We start from the raw sequence: 19,262 nt of genomic DNA, 5'->3' as shown, positions 1-19,262 counted from the left end.
GGATTCTGGCACAGGCCCTCTGGCCATGGAGTCCTGGCTCTTAGGCAGTCAGCCTCCCAAGGCTCCTCCTATGAATAATACACGCGACCTCTAGCTCATTCTGCAGTGCTCTGTTGTGCGACATGCCTCACCTTAAATGTAACCTCTCTGCTACTTACAATGAGAACATGCCTTAGTCACGTCTCCTCTCCTGGTCCTAGTTTCCAAATGTTTAAAATGAGAGGATGGACTAGGTGAGGGATGTAAGCAGAAGCTCTGAAGGTACAAAGGATAAGCTGTGTTTGGCCAGTTACTCTAAGGTGACTTAAACCAAACATCTGTCTGTAAGTGGGGTATGCACCCGCTCTTCACTCCCTTCAGTAGTACCACCACCTTCAGTAGTCTTATACCCTGCCCACTTTCCTTATTTTAACGAGATATCTGGGATCCAAAGGCATCTGAGTTTGAGCTCACTAATTAGATAACGCCTAAATCGGAGTTCCTATGAGTTTACAATTCTTTCACTTTCACCTTTCTTACCTCAATCCAATTTAAAGAGCAGTTTAAGTTTACTTGCGATGTTTCTTGTGCAAAGGCTCTGAGCCTTGGTCCTGCCTTTCACTGTGATGGAAGTCCTCTACTTGGCATAGAGGTTGTCAGAGGTAAGCTGGTGTTCCTTCTTTTCTCCATGTGCCCTGAAAATGCTGATTTACATTTGTTTCTGGAAGGGAGACAGATGAAGCTTTAGAATGTAAGGATAATCCAATTTCAGAATCCGTTGCACATGGAAGGATGATTTCTGTTATTCACATTTAATATGGGAGGTTTCCTCTTTTTCAAACTTAGAACTTAATCAATTGGAAGAACGAAGGCCTTTTATTCTGCTTTATGAGCTTGTGCGTCCCTATGTCGAATGCCTTCAGTTCCTGCAGCAGAACACATCCTGTACTGATAGAGTGGCTTTGAGGCTTTTTACTGGGCTTTGCAAACATCCTTCATAAGGCTTCTGGCAAGTGGGTGCCAGGTGTTGCTGACTAACAACTAGCATACTGCCTGACACATGTAACAGGCAAATATTGCTGAATATGGAAAAATGTATGAGCAAATACTTTCTAGCAACTGGAGCCTACACTAGTTAAATAATCCATTGAACCTCACTCAGTTTATAGGAATATATTTTATTTTTAGAATACTGCATGGCTTACAGTTTTCACACATGTTCTCTGGAAATTAGTTTCCATATTTTAAAGTTGGGGAAATGAAGCTTCAAGAAGTTAACTAACTTCAAAGTCACACTGTGATGTTTCTATGACCTCAGGTTGTCAAGACCAAAATAAAAGCCATTATAAAGTTAGTTGTCGGAAAAATTTCGAAGTTGTATAAGCTAAAACTTTGGATACTAAAAGAAACACAGCAGAAAAAAAAAATCACTTATCAACACAAAAACAGGAAACAATATTAGTTTGTATGCTGCTGCTAAGTCACTTCAGTCGTGTCCGACTCTGTGTGACCCCGTAGACAGCAGCCCACCAGGCTCCCCCGTCCCTGGGATTCTCCAGGCAAGAACATCGGAGTGGGTTGCCATTTCCTTCTCCAATGCATAAAAGTGAAAAGTGAAAGGGAAGTCACTTAGTCGTGTCTGACTCTTCGCGACCCCATGGACGGCAGCCTACCAGGCTCCTCTGTCCATGGGATTTTCCAGGCAAGAGTACTGGAGTGGGGTGCCATCGCCTTCTCCAACTCTTTGTATAGTAATTCATAGTTTCTAGGGTATTTCTCACATATAATTTGATTTGACCCTCCCACAATAATTCAGCTCTACCAGAGTAAAATCTCTTCTTGCTTCAATCCAGCTGATTATTAACGACAATAACAGACTGCCTCCTGTTACTCTTCTCCAAGGCAGGTCAGGCTGGCACGTAAGTACTGAATATCCTGTGTACTCCTGCCACCTACTGGTGCTTTACTGGTAGCATGGATTTCAGCTGATTTTATGTTAACGTTTTTTATTCAGTGGGACCACTGGACTACTTTACACCTTATTACTCAAGTCCTTAAATATACCCCACCCCACCCCACCCGCCATCTTTGAAACTCATTTTCTAAGGAGTCTACTCAGAAACAGGACCTAAGACTTAGGAAGGGGATGGAAATACTTGACTCCTTTTGGCATACTGACAGCTTTCAGAAATGCCTCTGAGCTCCTTCCAGTTGGCTTGGAAGCTGGGGAAGGGAGGGGGGTTTAGTTAGGGACATAGAATACTCATGGATTTTCATGCTTTCATAGTGTTGCCTCCACTTGCCCAGCATTTTCTGGGATGGCTACAGGTAGTCAGCAGATTAGCTGAGAAGGTGATGTGCCAGTTGTTGACAGCTTACTCCATGGCTCCTCAAGAGTTAACGGAAGAAGAATGAAATTCTGGGGACAGCTGAAGCCAACTTCCTGACTCACCGGCACACCAGTGGAGTTTCTCAAACTGCACCAATCCCTAAAAACTTCTGGTCAATACCTTTTTCAAAGCCGGGCTTTGCTCTGGATGCAAGTTTTTAAAATTAGACAAAATTTGTATTTTGCTAGAAATCTGGGGATGAGAGACAACTTGTTCATCTGTAGAGCATATTGCCAGAGTAGGATTGAAACAAGATGATTTCGTATATGAACGATTTCTCACAATCTTATAGCAGTAGTGAGAGACAGGCTGAGGCAAACACTGGAGAAAGAAAGTTGGATTTGAAAACTAACTAGTGGAATTTTAGTGAATATTCTTGTAGTACTCTTTTCAAAAAGCAACGTTGTCTGACAGGGGTTGGGGGTGGAAATGGGAAATGAAGTTTTAAAATTTTTATCATTGAGGCTGTATTTAATGAACTTTTTACCTTTTCTTCCTTCTGTTCCATGGTGGGAGAAAAATAGCTTTGATGATTTTTCAAAGTAAAGTGTCTATTGTAGCAGATTATAAAAGATTTCTTACGGTGAAAGGTCAAGACAGTAACATTTGATAAATAGCAGATTTCATGCCCTAATTTGCTTAAAGGTTTAGCAGTACATATCAAGACCAGGAAGGAGTTATAGCTTTGAAAGCATTCCAGTCATTCATTAATTTAGGGTAAAGGTTGGGAAGTGTTGTTCAGGATTATTGAAAACAAACATATAGCAGTTATTCTAAACATCTGCATGATACTTTACAGGTTTTTAGGCCATGTATCTCACTATTTTATAACCAGAATCACTTAAGATAGGGCTTGTTTTCATAATCCATACTTGAGAAAACTAAGGTTCAGAGGTTAAGTCACATACTTCCCAAAGTCACACAGCCAATAAATCACAGCATTGATGGCCAGTCCTTAAAGTCCAGTGATCTTTCTAGAAACTCTTTCCCAGAGACTTTTCCTCTCCTTATATGTTTATCTATTGTACTTAACTGTTTTAAAAAGCCACTGTTTTCAAAAAAGCAGGTGGAAACTGTAATTATCTGTTTTTTATTAGTCATACTTCTAAGTCTGTGGGCCCCCTGTGATAAACACCTACTTTTACCAAGTGGTAACACAACTATACACTGTTTGGATAACCCTTTGAGATTAGTGATTCTCATGTAATAGGAGATAGGTTATCTTTGTGGTTTGGTAAAATATCAGATTTTTTGGCTCCAGCTCAGAGACCAATCCAGTTTCATGGGAGGGAATGAAGACATAATTCACTGTTAACAAGCCCCCAAGAGGTCAAAATGCAGATGATTTTAAAAAACAAATACGTAAAGCGATGCCCAGGATCACAGAACCCTTAATAGTGCTTTGAAATGTATGTATTTTTTCCCTTAATATGGAAGTTTCAATTTGGGAAATACAAATATTTTAAAATATAGAAGCCATACAATTCATATCCAATTTACAATAAGTATCCATGCTAACTTCTCTTAGTTCTGCTTCTAATAGATACCTTCATATCATTGTAATGTGCTACCCTAACAGGAGTCTTTCAGTTTAATCTTGCTCTATTCTCAATTCACATCTTTCTAAGATTAGAATTAAGAGTTTTGGTTTTATATGGCTCCTGGAAAGCCAGTGTTAAAGACAGACATGCAATTAATTACTAGATCTGTTTCAACTGTGAGGTATTTTTAACTGTTCTAAAAATGATAATATCTCTGAATATTTTACAACGGGTACCTTTTATAACCTGCCTGACCAAAAATTACCTGTGAACTGATACAGGTCTAGGCTAGGGCCCAGACTTTGCATTTAAACACCCCATATGACCTTTATGAATATGTAATTTAGAAAAGTTAATGGTATAGCTATTTTCTCCTCCAGTATCAAAATAGCCACTCGCAATTGTAACTTAGATTATTACATAATTACTAAAAATTTTTAAACCTGGAATACTCACTTTAGGATGTAGTCACACTTCAGTAAGCCACTCATTATATAGTATACTCACCTGTATCTGGTTAACCTTCCCCCTTCCCACAACAAAATCATCCCCATTAGCGGTTTCCCATCTCAAGTCAACAGTGTGCTTACTTTTCTGTAAACAATCCAATCTGACTGGATCCTCCACATTGCTCTTTGTTTTTGCTTTTTTTTTTTTTTCGCCAAAGGAAGTTTTTAAAAGGAAGGGCAGAGAGAAACACGCTCTGGTGCAGTCACCTAAAAGTTAACCTGGTGCTATGACACTTTTATTTGTTCATGTACACTACAACTATAGTTGCTAGTGTCTGAGGCAAAAATCATCTCAGAGAAGTTAATATTGGTAAATTCAATATTTCCAGTTGTAAATTAGGTAGAATTAACTAAACCATAATGTCACCTTATCACTGCCTACTGAAAAAAGCAATAGCTACTCAAAGGTATGATGTACGTGTTCATAGATTAAAAATTAAGATGATCACTAGGAAAAAGGTCAGTGGAAAATAAGTAGCAGTTTTGCACCAATGCAAGACAAAATATACTTTATTGTGACAGCAAATGCACATAGTGCTAAAGGTAAGGCATGCTACTAGCAGTCTGCATATAATCAAAGGCCAGTATGGAAATGAATGGGAATCAGTGCTATTTCTTAATGCTCGAAGATTTAGTCCATTGTGAAGGAAAGAGAAGAATTTGTGTCCACATATCTCAAATGCAGTATTATACACCTACCAAATCAAGAGACATATGCCTCTAACCAAGAGCCCAAAGGCAAATAAGAGAAAATCCTAACTGTACTCAGAAGTCACTTCTAATATCAATGACAGGATGATTTTGCCAATTAATTTAGGACAAATTTCATCTTCAGACAGAGACTATATTTTTAATCATAACATTCACTGCTATAGAACCTAGAAATTGAGCAAGCAGCCATTCATTCATTCATTGAAGTATTTAGCCAATTTTAATGCCATTTATTCCACCAGAAACAAATACTAAAATACCTAGAAATGGTTTGGATAAAGAAACATTTACACTTTAATACTTCTTAATGCTGTAAATTTTGGGCTCAAATAACCCCTGAGTCAAATTTGATCCCTATCAACTTGAAGGGACCAAGTACAGTTTCGATTTCAACACCTAAACTTCTGAAGGAAGATCTGAGAAAATAATGCTAGGAGATCTAAATCCTTTGATGTAACTATCAGGCTCTACAGACTTGTCAAAATCAATGCAAAATTGAAAAGGATATGCTGAAATGCTTTGCAAAGCAGTATTTTTAGATAGGCTGCTTCACTTCCCTCCATTTAAAACACATGCAGAAGAAATGCTTTCTGCATGAATGCACAGACATTCTGTTCAGTTGTTTTCTAAATACAATACTGTGGATTTAAACAGTATGCTTTAATTTAAACGAAGAAGTATCTTATATACAGTCAATTTGGTTTAAGAGATGAAAAGAAACACTACTATGACAATTACTTATCAAATACTCTGCTCTTTCGAAAGGTGATTTTAAAAGCAACACAGGACCAAAAACATCCAACTATTACTTTATTTATATTACTATGCTTAAGTTACATGGAAAAGACAACCAAGCAGTTCTGCCCCATATCAGGAAAAGTTTCCAATCAACACCAATTATGTGGTGACAAATAACTAGGAATGGTGACATCTTTGGGTCAAGACTGACAAGGAAGAATGGGCTCTGATGCTACGGTTCATCTCCAACAAGAATATGGCACAATGGCCAGCACAAGCAATACTAACACTGAACCTTTAGCGCTGGTCACAAATTCGGATCTCTTCTCTGAAGCTAGCAAATCAAGTGAAATAACTGGTTTTTTTTAAAAAAGTCTTAAAATGAAGCCCAAATAAATTTAAAAAACCATGCTCTTGACACATTTTCCTTTCAAAATTTACATAAAATACTTTTCACTCTTAATAGCCCAGATTTTTTTCCTCACATAGCCCACCATGTAGCTGCAGATAGACTATTCTGCCTCAAGATGTAAACACAGGGGGAAAAAAAAAAGGCATCTGCATAATATTCTCTCTACACACTGCTGTTGGATGGAAAATAGAAAATTAAAAAAAAAAAGGAAAGAAAGGAAGGTTCCATCATAGATTCTCACAACCTCTTGTTCCGCAGTTCATGAATCCGACTCTGATGCTAAGGTGACAGTGTATGTAAGTAGATTTTTGTTTTCAGTGAAGGAGACCTGGGAAAAGATGGATTTCTCTCTTTTTCTTCAAGAGTTATCAGATGGTACATGCTCCTCAAAGCCCTCACTTTCTCGAACTAGAGCGCGTTCCAGGATCACACGACCTTCTTTATAACGCTGGCTGTCTTCAGTGGCAAACTCATAGATCCATCCCAGTTTGCTATTGCAGTTTTTGCAGCTCACATCTCGAACCATGTGGCGGCCAGTGAGCATGACCCGATCTTGAACTTCACTATACTGTAGGTTAACTACCTAAGAAACACATGAAAACAAAATTGCAAAGGCATGTAAGTTATCTGCCCAAAATGGTACATAATATTTCTGTTGGTGAAAGAACAGCAACTTCAGAAAAGCAGATAGTTGTTTGTCAAATCTGCAACACACTTTCCAAGAGCTATTTTGACAAATTGCTGGGACAGGTAAACACCTGTGCTGAACCGGATATGTAATGCAATCATGTATTGTATTGTTCTAAGTCACCCTATTTATATACATTAGTTACGCTTCTATGTTATAGTGAAGAGCCCTTAACTTGGAGTCATAAAATGTAGGTCTTGGTCCCACTGTTATAATTAACCATTCAATGCTGAGTGTAGACAAGGCTAGCAATACAGAAGAACCTAGTGCACAACAGGTATTCCTTAAAGAGACGTTTGTAAAATCTGTTTCTGAAACAATTTTATCTACTAACAGCCTGGGGGTAGGTTGTAATATACGGTTTTCAAGTGGGTTCAAAGAATCTATGGCAGAATTTCCAATGACTCTGAACATGGAGGATTCCAATAATCCTCCATGCTTCATTTTTCTATAAAGAGCCAGATATCTTTGGCTTTGAAAAGGGCTATCTGGTCTTTGTTATAGCTATTAAGCTCTGCTGTGGTAGCACAAAAGCAGCCATAGATAATACACAGATGAATAAACATGGTTGTGGTTCATTAAATTTTACTTACAAAAACAGCCTGCCATGGTGTGCCAACCCCTGCTCTATACCTAAATAAAGACCAAGATGTATATACACTATCAATTCTTTCAGAGAAAACACTTGTTTCTAAATGGTAGAGAGGAGTGTCCTCTGGGGAAGTTTAAGTTGAATATCTAAGAACAGTACCTTGGACTAGTTCTGTAGTTCAAGGATATTTGGAATATCTAGAAATTCAACTTTGCGAGTACCCATTAGACTCCAGGAGGCAGAATCACATCAACCAATTTGAAAGCAAGCCAGAAATGAGAGAAAGAGGCAGACTATACATTAATCTGTAAGTCAGGAAACACTTCGGTTAGCAAACCTATTAGCCAAATCATAATCAGAAAGATGACTGGTAAATTAGAGCAGGAAGTTAGACAGATGATCCTTATTCCCTTGCACTGTCAAACTACAACAGCTTAATGCAGCTATCTCCCTGTAAGGGTAAATTAGTGCTATGGGGGTGTTTCAGCCTCTTCAATAGTCTGTGAAGTCACTACCACATTCTTACCCTGAATGTCTCCTGAAGCAATGGAGACCACCCTTATCATCACATAATCTTTAAAACTCTCAAGCCTAAAAATCACAGTCTAGTAATGCTTTCCTGAAGTCCCAAAGACAAACTAGCAGGCAATTTCTATGGAGTGCAGCTCTCATTCTGAATCTTCTTGGCATCTCCATGCTCTAAGGGGTATTCTGGTATTGCTATCAAATATTTCCACTGAACCCAGTGAGGAAATGAAACCAGTTTTCCCCACAAACCTTGTTAAAAAGAAATGCTCTGCCAGTGGCGCCTGTGAACCGAGTGGAGATGAGTTCTGAACGGTTGGTCAGGATCGTATCGCAGTTTGCACAGGAAAACAGACGGGTACCACCAATATGATCAAGGAAAATCCTGCCCATTTTTATAGCTGAAGCTCTAAAAACCTGGGAACAGATAAAAAAGGACAAGAAATGCATTATGATTTTTTAACTTGTTAGGATCTACTTGGTGGTGTCACAGAGAACCATTTATATACACATATATGATCTCTTCATAGTACTTAATACATGTATGATCTCTTCATAGTACTTAATACATGAAATAGCTGACTCTGAATGAAAGGATCCTAAGTTCACACATGGACCAAACAAATAGGCAAACTCAAGCTAAGAACACTTCAGAAGCAATGAGTCAAGAAAGTAAATATTCTCACTAGGAAGGCCAAAGAATATCCCTTCTCTTTTGATTGATATGAAAAAGGCAAGAAGCCAGTGTACAATATCAAACCAAATGATCAGAAACACCAGCAGAGAGGTGAGAAAAAAGGTTTAGTACAGAGTTAAGTATACATTCTGGAGACGTGGCAACCCAATCCAGTATTCTTGCCTGGAGAATCCCATGGACAGAGGAGCCTGGGGGGCTATAGTCCATGGGATCGCAAAGAGCTGGACACGACTGAGCAACTAACAAGTATATACTCTGAGTATCTGAAATTTGAGAAAGACTTACGGGTCGAGAGTGTGTGACCTGGCTTGAGAGCACGGGTGCCTGGTTTCTCTGGTCATCGGTGCATCCACAACCATGCAGGGTGACGGCACTAAGCTGGTAAGCCTGAGGCTGCGGAGCACTATACTAGGTACTCTGTTGCGGTTTAGTCACTAAGTCGTGTCTGACTCTTTTGTAACCCCATGGGCTATAGGGCACCAGGCTCTTCTGTCCATGGGATTTCCCAGGCAAGAACACTAGAGTGGGTTGTCATTTCCTTCTCCAGAGGATCTTCCTGATCCAGGGATTGAACCTGCATCTCCTGCATTGGCAGGCAGATTTTTTAATCACCAAGCCACCAGAGAAGCTTTACTTATTTCAAAATCCACATCAACTCTGTGAGGTTGTTGCCTCCAGTTCATAGATTATTCAAGGTTACTAACTGATCAAAGGTCACACAGCTTTCAAGTACAGAAAATCATGATCAGAATATGGCTCACTCAAGTCAAAGCCAAAATTTTTCTGTTACTCTAACACTGACTCCTCTAAGAAAAGTACATACAAGATGGTCTAGGCTGGCATAAGGCTAGAAAAATAAGAACAAAGAGCAAGATGAACTGTTATTATATAACTTACTATATTTAAGAAAGTCTTTTGATTCAATAAATCACAGAAGCGCTGAAACATTGGGGAAAAAGCTCTGAATCCAACTTCTGAAACAAGGATAATCACATTCCAATATTTTAAAAGTTGAGTTAATACATGCAACTTCTCAAATTCACTGCAGTTAATTTCCCAAAACAGCACGTTTTTAGAGATCTAGGTATAATCAAGAATACACTGTAGCTTTTCATTTTGAAAAGAATTTATTCCTTCATGTAGTGATCATCTCCTGTGTTTCAAATATTTAATATTATTTGTCTTTAAAACGCCATACAGAGCTGATACAGCTACTGCTACGGAAAAGAAAAATGTAGAATCCATGTGCAATCCAGTGTCATCTTAAACTTGGGGAAATTCCATTACAAATTAAAAAGAAAATCCCATTTCTTCTAACATCTGTCAACTTCAGCCATAAGGCAGTTTTAATGCCATCAGAAATGTGACATTTCTGTCACCAAGATAATTATGACTCCTACTAAATACTATGATATGAAAGTTTAATAAGTAATGAAAAACAAATAGTAAATATACTACAATTTATAGCTAGTAAACAAGGGTGTCAACGAATAAACCCTGGGTAAAAACATAAGACTTAGAAAATGACATTTAGCTTTCTTGATTATATTTCTGCAAAACAATAAAAGACTTGCTGCCTATTGTTTTAGTCTTTAGGACAGCATTACTTTTCCCAAATGCCTAAGAACACAGTATTTGTTACACAAAGCTCAAAGGGTACAAATCTGAGGCCTGCTGGCTGAATTCATTTGATGGCATAGGAACACAGCAGTGAACAAAACAACCCTTCCCACACCAAAACATTAGTGTTCAATTTGGCCCAGGGTTTTTAATTTTTAATAAAAAACAGTTGAGAATCATTTAAAATTTGAGAGATTTCATTAACAGCCTGTTCTGAGCCTTTCTTTTTAAACAATGGGGAGAGCTGGCAACACAGGACATATATTCTCATACGGCAACAACTGGCTAGAGTTGAGAGGTGCCTTCAACGCTTCCCACAAGGCCATTTCGTTTGCTTTTTATCTGTTTTGTGCCACATAATTACTTCACCTGTAAGACATCTGAGTTTATGACTCCTGATCCAAATTAAGCATTCAATGAGCCTGTGAGTAGTTGGTTTTGGTCATGTTTCTTACTACCAGTCGTTTACAGAAAGGAATCACCAGCAGGGTTTTATGGTAACACCTCTGAAGACGTACTCCTCAGTCTTTATTTCTCTAAAAATTAGTATTTGTCCTGTCATTTATCCTCCAGCTTGGGCTTCCAATGTTTCTTCAAACTTTTAAATATAATATTCATCTAAGTTACTTCAACAATAATTCAGGAATAACCAGATATTTTTGACTTGACTGATAGTAGATGCAATACTACCGAGGAAAATATTCTGAACTTCAAAACAAACTCTCCCTATACCTTCTGCCTATATTGTTCTATCTTTGGTTCAGTATTAATAGCTGTGACCATTTGCTCACTACTGGATACATGAAAACTATTTCTAAATGGGGTAAATAGACTTAACATCATGCTTTCTCTTTCCTGCTTCAAATTCAGACGATTTTTAACTTTTACCCAACTATTTTTACTGAATTCAGTTACATGATTCATTATAAGACCAAAAATATCTCTACAGACTCACTATTCCTAGCTGTGGTTGCCATGTATAGAGTTCTATATATGTATATAGAACTGTAAAATGTAGTTCTCATTTGCCAAAAGAGATAAGCTACAATGCCAGAGAATCTATCAGAAGTGAGCAAAACACCGCTTACTGTCAAAGGTCTCTGGAACACAGAAAAACCTTCGCAGGCCATTGAATTTCATATGTTAGGCCTTCACTTCGCCAGGCCAGGAGTGCAACCTGGTGCTCATTTCCCCCGTGCGTACTCAGGAGACTGACGGCAAGCACACTGGCACTGCACCACAGAAGGGGAAGGTCACTTAAAAGCTATGGCAAAACACCTGAATTAGGTTTCTCTGGACCTAGGCACTCCAGTACTCTTGCCTGGCAAATCCCATGGGCGGAGGACCCTGGTAGGCTGCAGTCCATGGGGTCGCTAAGAGTCGGACACGACTGAGTGACTTCACTTTTATATTTCACTTTCATGCATTGGAGAAGGAAATGACAACCAGTGTTCTTGCCTGGAGAATCCCAGGGACGGGGGAGCCTGGTAGGCTGCCGTCTATGGGGTCGCACAGAGCCGGACACGACTGAAGCGACTTAGCAGCAGCAGGCAATATATTGAACTCTGCCTGAGACTTGATATTTAGTATCAACATCATATGGGATACTGCATTCAGTACTTCATGTATCACATTCAACCTTAACAATTTCTTAGTAGGTATGTATTACCCTACTTTTGTAGAGGAAGACATAAAGGCTGTAACTTTATGAAACTGGCCAAGCTGGGATCTGAACTAATTCTGCTCCAGTTCTTTTAACCCCACCTACTCTCTAGTGACCGGAAGAGACAGCCAAGTTCAGTCTTTCTTCCTCAGCTTTCTCACACACCGCTCCTGCCTCCATGCTGAGCCGCCTACCTTCCCTAACTTTGCTGGTGGCAACTCTAATCCCTCTCCTAAACTAGAAACCCTGGCAACTTCTTTAAGAAACTGCAAAATTGAGAAGACCTCCTAAATCACTTTTCAAGGTCTTTCTTCCCCATTCTTCATCAATAACTTAGTTCACATTTTCATCACTTCTAGAGCTACGAAAGTAAGGTACTTCAGCCTTATGTACTTATGAAAGGCATGTACTTCAGACACCCCTTTCTAAGAGCTTATACAGAGCTTATCCTGTCAGAAACTTTTGACCTGATAGGATAGTATATAGCTCATTCTTTAAAAACAATTTTCTTAAAGGAATAATTGACATAAAATTTGGCCACTGTTGTGTACAAATGAATGATTTTTAGTAAATTTACAAAATTGTGCTACCATCACCACAAACCAGCCTTTTAGAATATTTTCATCACCTCCCCAAATCCCCACAAACCCTTCCACAATCAATCTCCTTCTAATTGTTTTTACATCCAAATTATTTCCCAGGTTATGTACACACTGCTGTGTTCAAAATGGATAACAAAGACTTGTTATATAGCACATGGACCTCTGCTCAGTGTTATGTGCCAGCCTGAATCAAAGATGGGTTTGGGGGAGAATAGATACATGTATATGTATTGCTGAGTTCCTTCACTGTACACCTGAAATCACAGCATTGTTAATTGGCTATACCCCAATACAAAATGTTTAAAAATAAATAAATTTTAAAAAAACTAAATTACTTCCCAGGTATGCTAATCACCTTGCTTGGACTTAAAAGAGTAACAGTATTTTCAGGGACACATTTGTAAAATATCTTAAGTATGAGCTGCTTTCACAGATGACTAACGCTCTCTGTGTTGATTCTGAGAGCACTTATTGTGCTTAAGTAATGTCTGTTTTGGAATCAGTGTTGAAGTTCAAGTTTATAACCAAAATTCTGCCAAATCTTCGGTTCTGTATTAAAGTCCAGTTGACCATATTTATGTGGGCCTGTTTCTGGGCTCTCTATTCTGTTCCACTGATCTATTTGTCTATTCCTTCACCAACACCATACTGTCTTGATTACTGTAGATACTAAGTCTTGAAGTTGGGCTTCCCTGTGGCTCAGCTGGTAAAGAATCTGCCTGTGAAGAGAGAGACCTTGGTTTGATTCCTGGGTTGGGAAGATCCCCTGGAGAAGGGAAAGGCTCCCACTCCAGTACTGTGGCCTGGATAATTCCATGGACTGTATAATCCGTGGGATTGCAAAGAATAAGACACAACTGAGCGACTTTCACTTTCTTTCTATACTAAGTCTTTAAGTTGGGTAGTGTCAATCTTCTGACTTAATTCTTCTCTTTCCATATTGTGTTGCCTCTCCTGGGACTTCTGCTCTCCATGAACACACAAATTCTTTCCATTTATTTAGTTATTCTTGATTTCATTCATTAGTTTTATATTCTTCCTCACATAGATCTTGTACACATTGTTAGATTTATACCTAAATATTTCATCTTGGGGGGAATGCTAATGTAAATTGTACTGCATTAATTTCAAATTTCACTTGTTCACCACTGGTGCCGATTTACACATCACACACACATATACACATTAACAAATATGACACCTTGTTCATTAGTCTGGCTTATTGCTGAATATTTTCTTTAAAAGCAAGGGTCAGAAAACTAAGGCCTACAGGCAATAATCAGCTCACCACCTGTTTTTGTATGGCTCGCAACATAAGAATGCTTTTTATATCTTAAGATGGTTGGGGACACCAAAAGACTGTTTTTGTGACACACGAAAATTACATGAAATCCACATTTCAGTGACCATACATAAATTTTTATTGGAACACAGCCAGACCCATTTGTTGATACTTGGCTGCTCTTTCAGTATAATGGCAGAGTTTGAATAGTTGCTACTGAAACCTTACGGCCTACAAAGTTCACAATATTCACCATCTGGCCCTTGAAAGAAAGTGCACTGACCCTTGTTGAAAAACTTGTTCAGACAGCAAAAGAGCTCTTCATTTAGAAAGCAGGCAATCTTAGAAAAAAAGGAAACTTGGTTGGCATTCAGGTTTAAGGATCAACAGGAATATTTGACATAATCAATTTAGTCCCACTCCCATTTTCTTCATGGGTTTTCTAACTAAAGTCTTCAACTTTCAGTAGCAAGTTCAGCATGTTGAAGATTAACAATACATAGATTATAAAAACAGATAGTATAACCAACTGCTGCCTCCTCCTCTCTCCACCCCCAGGATTTAAACAATGTATCCCAAATACTGGAACTCTGGGTTCAAATCTTAGCTTTGCCACTTAAAAGTTGTGTAAACTTTGGGTAAGGTATCCTCACTTCAGTTTCTTCATCAATAAAACCGTGGTATCTGTATTCATCTCTGAGTTGTGGAAATTAAATAGCACTACACTGAGAACAGTGCCTGGCACACAATAAATGCTAAATAAAGGTAAATCTAGTAAAACTAGATTATCTTCAACATTCTCCACCCTAACCTCCCTCTATTACAGATGAAGAAAGCAAGATTCAGAAAGAAAATCAAATCAGTAACAATTTAATTAACTAGCTTCATTTCTTGTTAACCATGTTAACGCTAAAGTGACCAAGTGACAGAAATGACATGCAGAAGGAAAGCTAGAAACTTCTGAAGCATCTCAAATTCTTAGTATCATAATTCTAGGTCTTAAAATAGGCACTTACCCTCCCTGTAACTAATAATCCAGTTCAGATTCAATCCTGGCAAGAAGAATTTACAGAAGGAAGAATCACACTTCCCAACCCTAAAAATACCAGGGAGGGATCTCTAAGAACCCTCTGGTAGGAAAACACCCAGTTCACAGACTTTATGGGTTTTTTTTTCCACTTATTTCCTCAGGGCAGTGCCACAGACAACAGAACACCCACTCCACCCAACTCTATCACTGGACAGGTAAGACGGGCTTTCCCACTACCATAGGAGTTGGTGGGTAAATGCAAGATGCAAAGATTCTCTCCTCCAGGGACTTGAGTGTGCAGGAGCCTAGTGCAGAAAAGGTTAAAGGAATCTGCCCTTCCAGGAGAGGCTGTGTGTTGCAAAAGTCTGGCTAAAACTGAAACTTGTGAAAACAAGCTGGTATATCTAGTTTTCAGTCTCCTCCCTCTCCAAAACAAAAGGAACAAAACCCAAAGGCAGCCCTTGGCTGATTACTATAATTAACACTTAATCTCTACTGTAATCTCATCAACTATTTCATACTGATTTATGATAAGTTCTATTGAAAACCTACAAGAGAAAATAATAAATTGAGTTTGATCCATAAAACCAACTCTCCAACTTTTGTACAAAATATTCAACAAGCCAAGGTTTTGTTGAAACAAGCTATGCTTTCCTCTAGTTCTCTTCTAAAACGTGACCAGTTTAGTTGGCTGTTTCAAATGACATTCTAGTTGTGGCATCAGGTCTTCATTTGACAGTAACTTATATTTTTCTTTTTGCTCTCTAAATAATGTCTTGTTGTTAGACGTTTTCCAAGTTTATTATGTTTCTACAATTCTGTTTAGTCATCACTTGAAAATAAGACTAGTCATGTAACTCGGTGAGTCAGCTAAACAATCTGAGTTGGTAATCTCCCCAAAACAGTTTTTGGCAAGACAAACTCAGGATCTCTCTACTTTGTTGTGATGCAATACCATGAGTCAAAAAGTCTCTAATTGGATGGACTGGAGTGTAGTTCAACTGTCTGGTTTCCTGATTCACGTGCGAGGTAGCAAGCTTCATGTCACTACTAACGTTCAGTTCCTACACCAGCACCATTACTACACAGGATTACCAGAGAAACTGATACTGGTTTATAGGCACTATGATACTCTCAGCAGGATTATACTCAGTAGGACTATCTTCACATCTCAATATTTAGGACTAGCTTCACGTCTCATGGACTGTTTTTTGGAGGGTAGTAGCTAGTTTAATCTCACATTTAGACTTAATTTTGGCCTTATTTCCCTTCCTTTTTTATTTTCTAAACCTTTTTTTATCCTCTCCTACCACTTAAATAAAGCAAAGGCAACTAAACCTAGGCAAAGGTCCTCAAGGATCCAACCAGATATTTCAGATGTAGCAACATATATTTTGTATGTTGTTAAAATCCAATTTAGGTTCCTGTATAGAGTTAAATAACTTACTTAAGCACATTTCATCAACATGCTCTCCTATACATAAGATGGCTGCCAGATATAAACTTAAAACAAAACATGCCCCCCCCCCCCCTCCAAAGCACCCCGCCTGTATTGGGCCTTGAGCTGGGTGAGAATGTGCTAAAGGAAGACACTGGTCACTTCCAAAGAGCATGACATTTGCTTGGTATTCTAGTACAAAAGTGAAAGTCTCTTAGTTGTGTCCCACTCTTCACAATCCCATGGACTATACAGTCCATGAAATTCTCCAGGCCAGAATACTGGAGTCCGTGGCCTTTCCTGATAGCTCAGTTGATAAAATCTGCCTACAATGCAGGAAACCCGTTTGATTCCTGGGTTGGGAAGATCCCCTGGAGAAGGGATAGGCTCCAATATTCTCCGGATTCCCTTGTAGCTCTGCTGGTAAGAATCCGCCCGCAATAAGGGAGACGTGGGTTCCATTCCCGAGTTGGGAAGATCACTTGGAGAAGGGAAAGGCTACATCTCCGAGTTGGGAAGATCCCCTGGAAAAGGGAAAGGCTACCTGCTCCAGTATTCCGGCCTGGAGAATTCCAAATACAGTCCATGGGGTCGCAAAGAGCCAGACACTTCTGAGCGACTTTCCCTTTCTAGTACAAAGTACCAAATTCCTTTAGCTCCACCTTCTCACTATTTGTAAAGCCTCCAGGCCTTTTTTTCTCTCCTAAGCCTCTGTTTGCCCAATAGCAATCTAAAGCCTCTTCATTTTCTAGGTCTAATCAATACCAATCCACTTTATATAGAACGCTTCCTATTTCATTTCTCATTGTCCCATTTTTGAACTCTCATAACACTCATTTCATAAATTACTAATATTTAGCTGTTACCCTTCATTTCCCTAAGGCTTTTTACTAAAAATCATTAGTTTCTAGAGAAAAGTTGGCAATTTCTTTTCAATTTCCTTCTCATCTGACACACAGTACAAGTATGCAATGAACTTTTAGAAAAAGATTACACCAAGACACTTCACATCTGGCACAAATATGTACCCTGGATACACTGCATACATTTTGGGTCATCTTTGTTGGAACACAGGATCTACACTGTATGTGCGACTGCGCAAAGTTAGCTAATACTCTATTATCCTCAGTTATTTCACTAGCAAGTCTAACTTTCCGAAAATACAAGGTCGGCCTAAGATTACTTTGTTTTCCATCTGTCAAGGAGATCTGCAATAAAAATCCTCAGACTACCAACAGGGCTCTGTAAACAGAAAAAATTTAAAAATAAGCTGTACGCCTTCCCAGACCCTCCCTGAAACAGAAGACTAATAGATGTCGGGATAAAACAGATCTTTGTAGTATTTCAGTTTTCCAGCTTCCGCTGTCCTCAACACTCATTGTCCTACCTACAAGTGCAAAATAAACGAGCCAGAGCGTGCCTACCGCCCTACCTACGAGGAGAGGAAGGATGTAGCTCGCCGTGGGGACCGCAGGCGATCCCCGCGCCGGGTGTGAACAGCCGCAGACGCCCAGGCCCCGAAGCCCCGGCTGGCCCCAGCTGATTGCCGGCACGTGACGCCGCGGGCCAATCGGGAGGGGACGGGGCCCGAGCGCGGCGCGGCCCAGCCTCCTCCCGCACAACAAACAGGGGCCGGAAACAGCTGAGCGGGCCGCCCCGCGGCCAGGGTCGCCCGACGGCCGCCCAACAGTCGCGCCACGCCCTCCAGTCAAGCGGGCGCGGACCCCTCCCTCGGCCTGGGGTCTCCTGGGGCGCAGGAGGGCAGGGTGGCGGGCATCCAGCCTTTGCGGGACAGCAAACAAAAGCCACCACAGCCACACTGCCGGTGGCAAGTGCCAGCCGACTGAGGATGTGGCCCTTTTGAAGAACGGCCCACGCCGTGGCGTTATTATGGCCGCATATTTCAGAGTTTAGACTTCACTTCGTGGCCCCCGCGGCGACCTCCGCGACGCGGAGCCCGGGGCGCGCCCCCGACGCTGCGGCGGGGACGCGGGCCATGGGGGCGGGGCAGCCGAGGCTGTGGGGTCGCCAGCCAAACTGCCCGCGGACTGCGGGCCTGTGGCCCCGGCCGCGATGTGCAGGGCCTCCGAGGCTGCGCCGGGGCTGGAGGGCGCGGGCGCCAAGCTGGGGGTCGCGGCTGTTGCGATCGCGCCAGTCGCCCGGGTTGCGCGGCGGGGGCGGGCCGACGGCGGCCGCCGCGCCTGGGCCTCACAAAGAGGAAACAGGCCAGCTCGTCCGTCCGCAGCCCCGGCACCAGGGCCCGCCCTGAGGGGCGAGGGTCGGTCGCGCTAGGACCCCCGAGGGGGCGCGGCGAGGAAGAGGCACTTCCTGCCTGGGCCCCCCGCCCTGGGCCGATCCCAGAGTGTTTCGAAGCCTCCGATCCAGAGAGGAGCCTCAGCCCCTACCCGGCCCCGAACCCACCCCCCGCCCGCCGCACTCACCCCGAGCGGCTGTGAAGTCGGCGGCCGCCTGCGGCTTTCGCTTCTCAGCTGGGATGAAGCCCCTTAGCCACCAGAGTCTTCAGGTTTAGTCAGGCCCTGGCCTTGGCCCCGCCTCTCCCTGGTTTGGCCTCAACGTCAATCACCCGGTGTAGCTCCGCCCCTCGAACAGTCGGCTCTCCGGGTTGGCCCAGAACGCCTTTCATTTCTAGGCCCCGCCTCCCCCCGGGTATCCTGCCCCTTCCGCTAGGCCCCGCCCCTTCTCTGGCGCACCCTCCCCCACTCCCGCTCCAGTCTGCGTCGAGGCCCACCCCTCCCAGAAGCCGCAAGACCTGGGGCAATCTCCCTGAAGATTGCCCCGCCCCTGATCCAACTCCCAGGACCCGGACAGCCAATCAAAGAGGCTA

General features: G+C 41.2%; 1 protein-coding gene across 2 annotated transcripts; it reads right to left on the bottom strand.

Annotated features, from left to right (window-relative positions):
- Nucleotides 1-4,911: 4,911 nt before the first annotated feature.
- Nucleotides 4,912-18,978, bottom strand: YPEL5 (yippee like 5). 2 transcript variants are annotated; one of them, XM_069580329.1, is made up of 3 exons: nt 18,859-18,978; nt 8,338-8,502; nt 4,912-6,863 (listed from the first exon to the last, which is right to left on the bottom strand). In XM_069580329.1, the coding sequence occupies exons 2-3, from the start codon at nt 8,476-8,478 to the stop codon at nt 6,639-6,641; spliced, it is 366 nt and encodes a 121-aa protein (XP_069436430.1). In that variant the 5' UTR covers nt 8,479-8,502; nt 18,859-18,978; the 3' UTR covers nt 4,912-6,638. The 2 variants fall into 2 exon arrangements, with proteins under 2 accessions (XP_069436430.1, XP_069436431.1); XM_069580330.1 differs by lacking the exon at nt 18,859-18,978 and adding an exon at nt 17,850-17,925.
- Nucleotides 18,979-19,262: the final 284 nt, after the last annotated feature.

This window comes from Ovis canadensis, chromosome 3, assembly GCF_042477335.2.
Source record: "Ovis canadensis isolate MfBH-ARS-UI-01 breed Bighorn chromosome 3, ARS-UI_OviCan_v2, whole genome shotgun sequence".
NCBI lineage: Eukaryota > Metazoa > Chordata > Mammalia > Artiodactyla > Bovidae > Ovis > Ovis canadensis.
The sequence above is the reverse complement of the archived record's forward strand: the minus strand, read 5'-3'. Positions and strand labels throughout refer to the sequence as shown.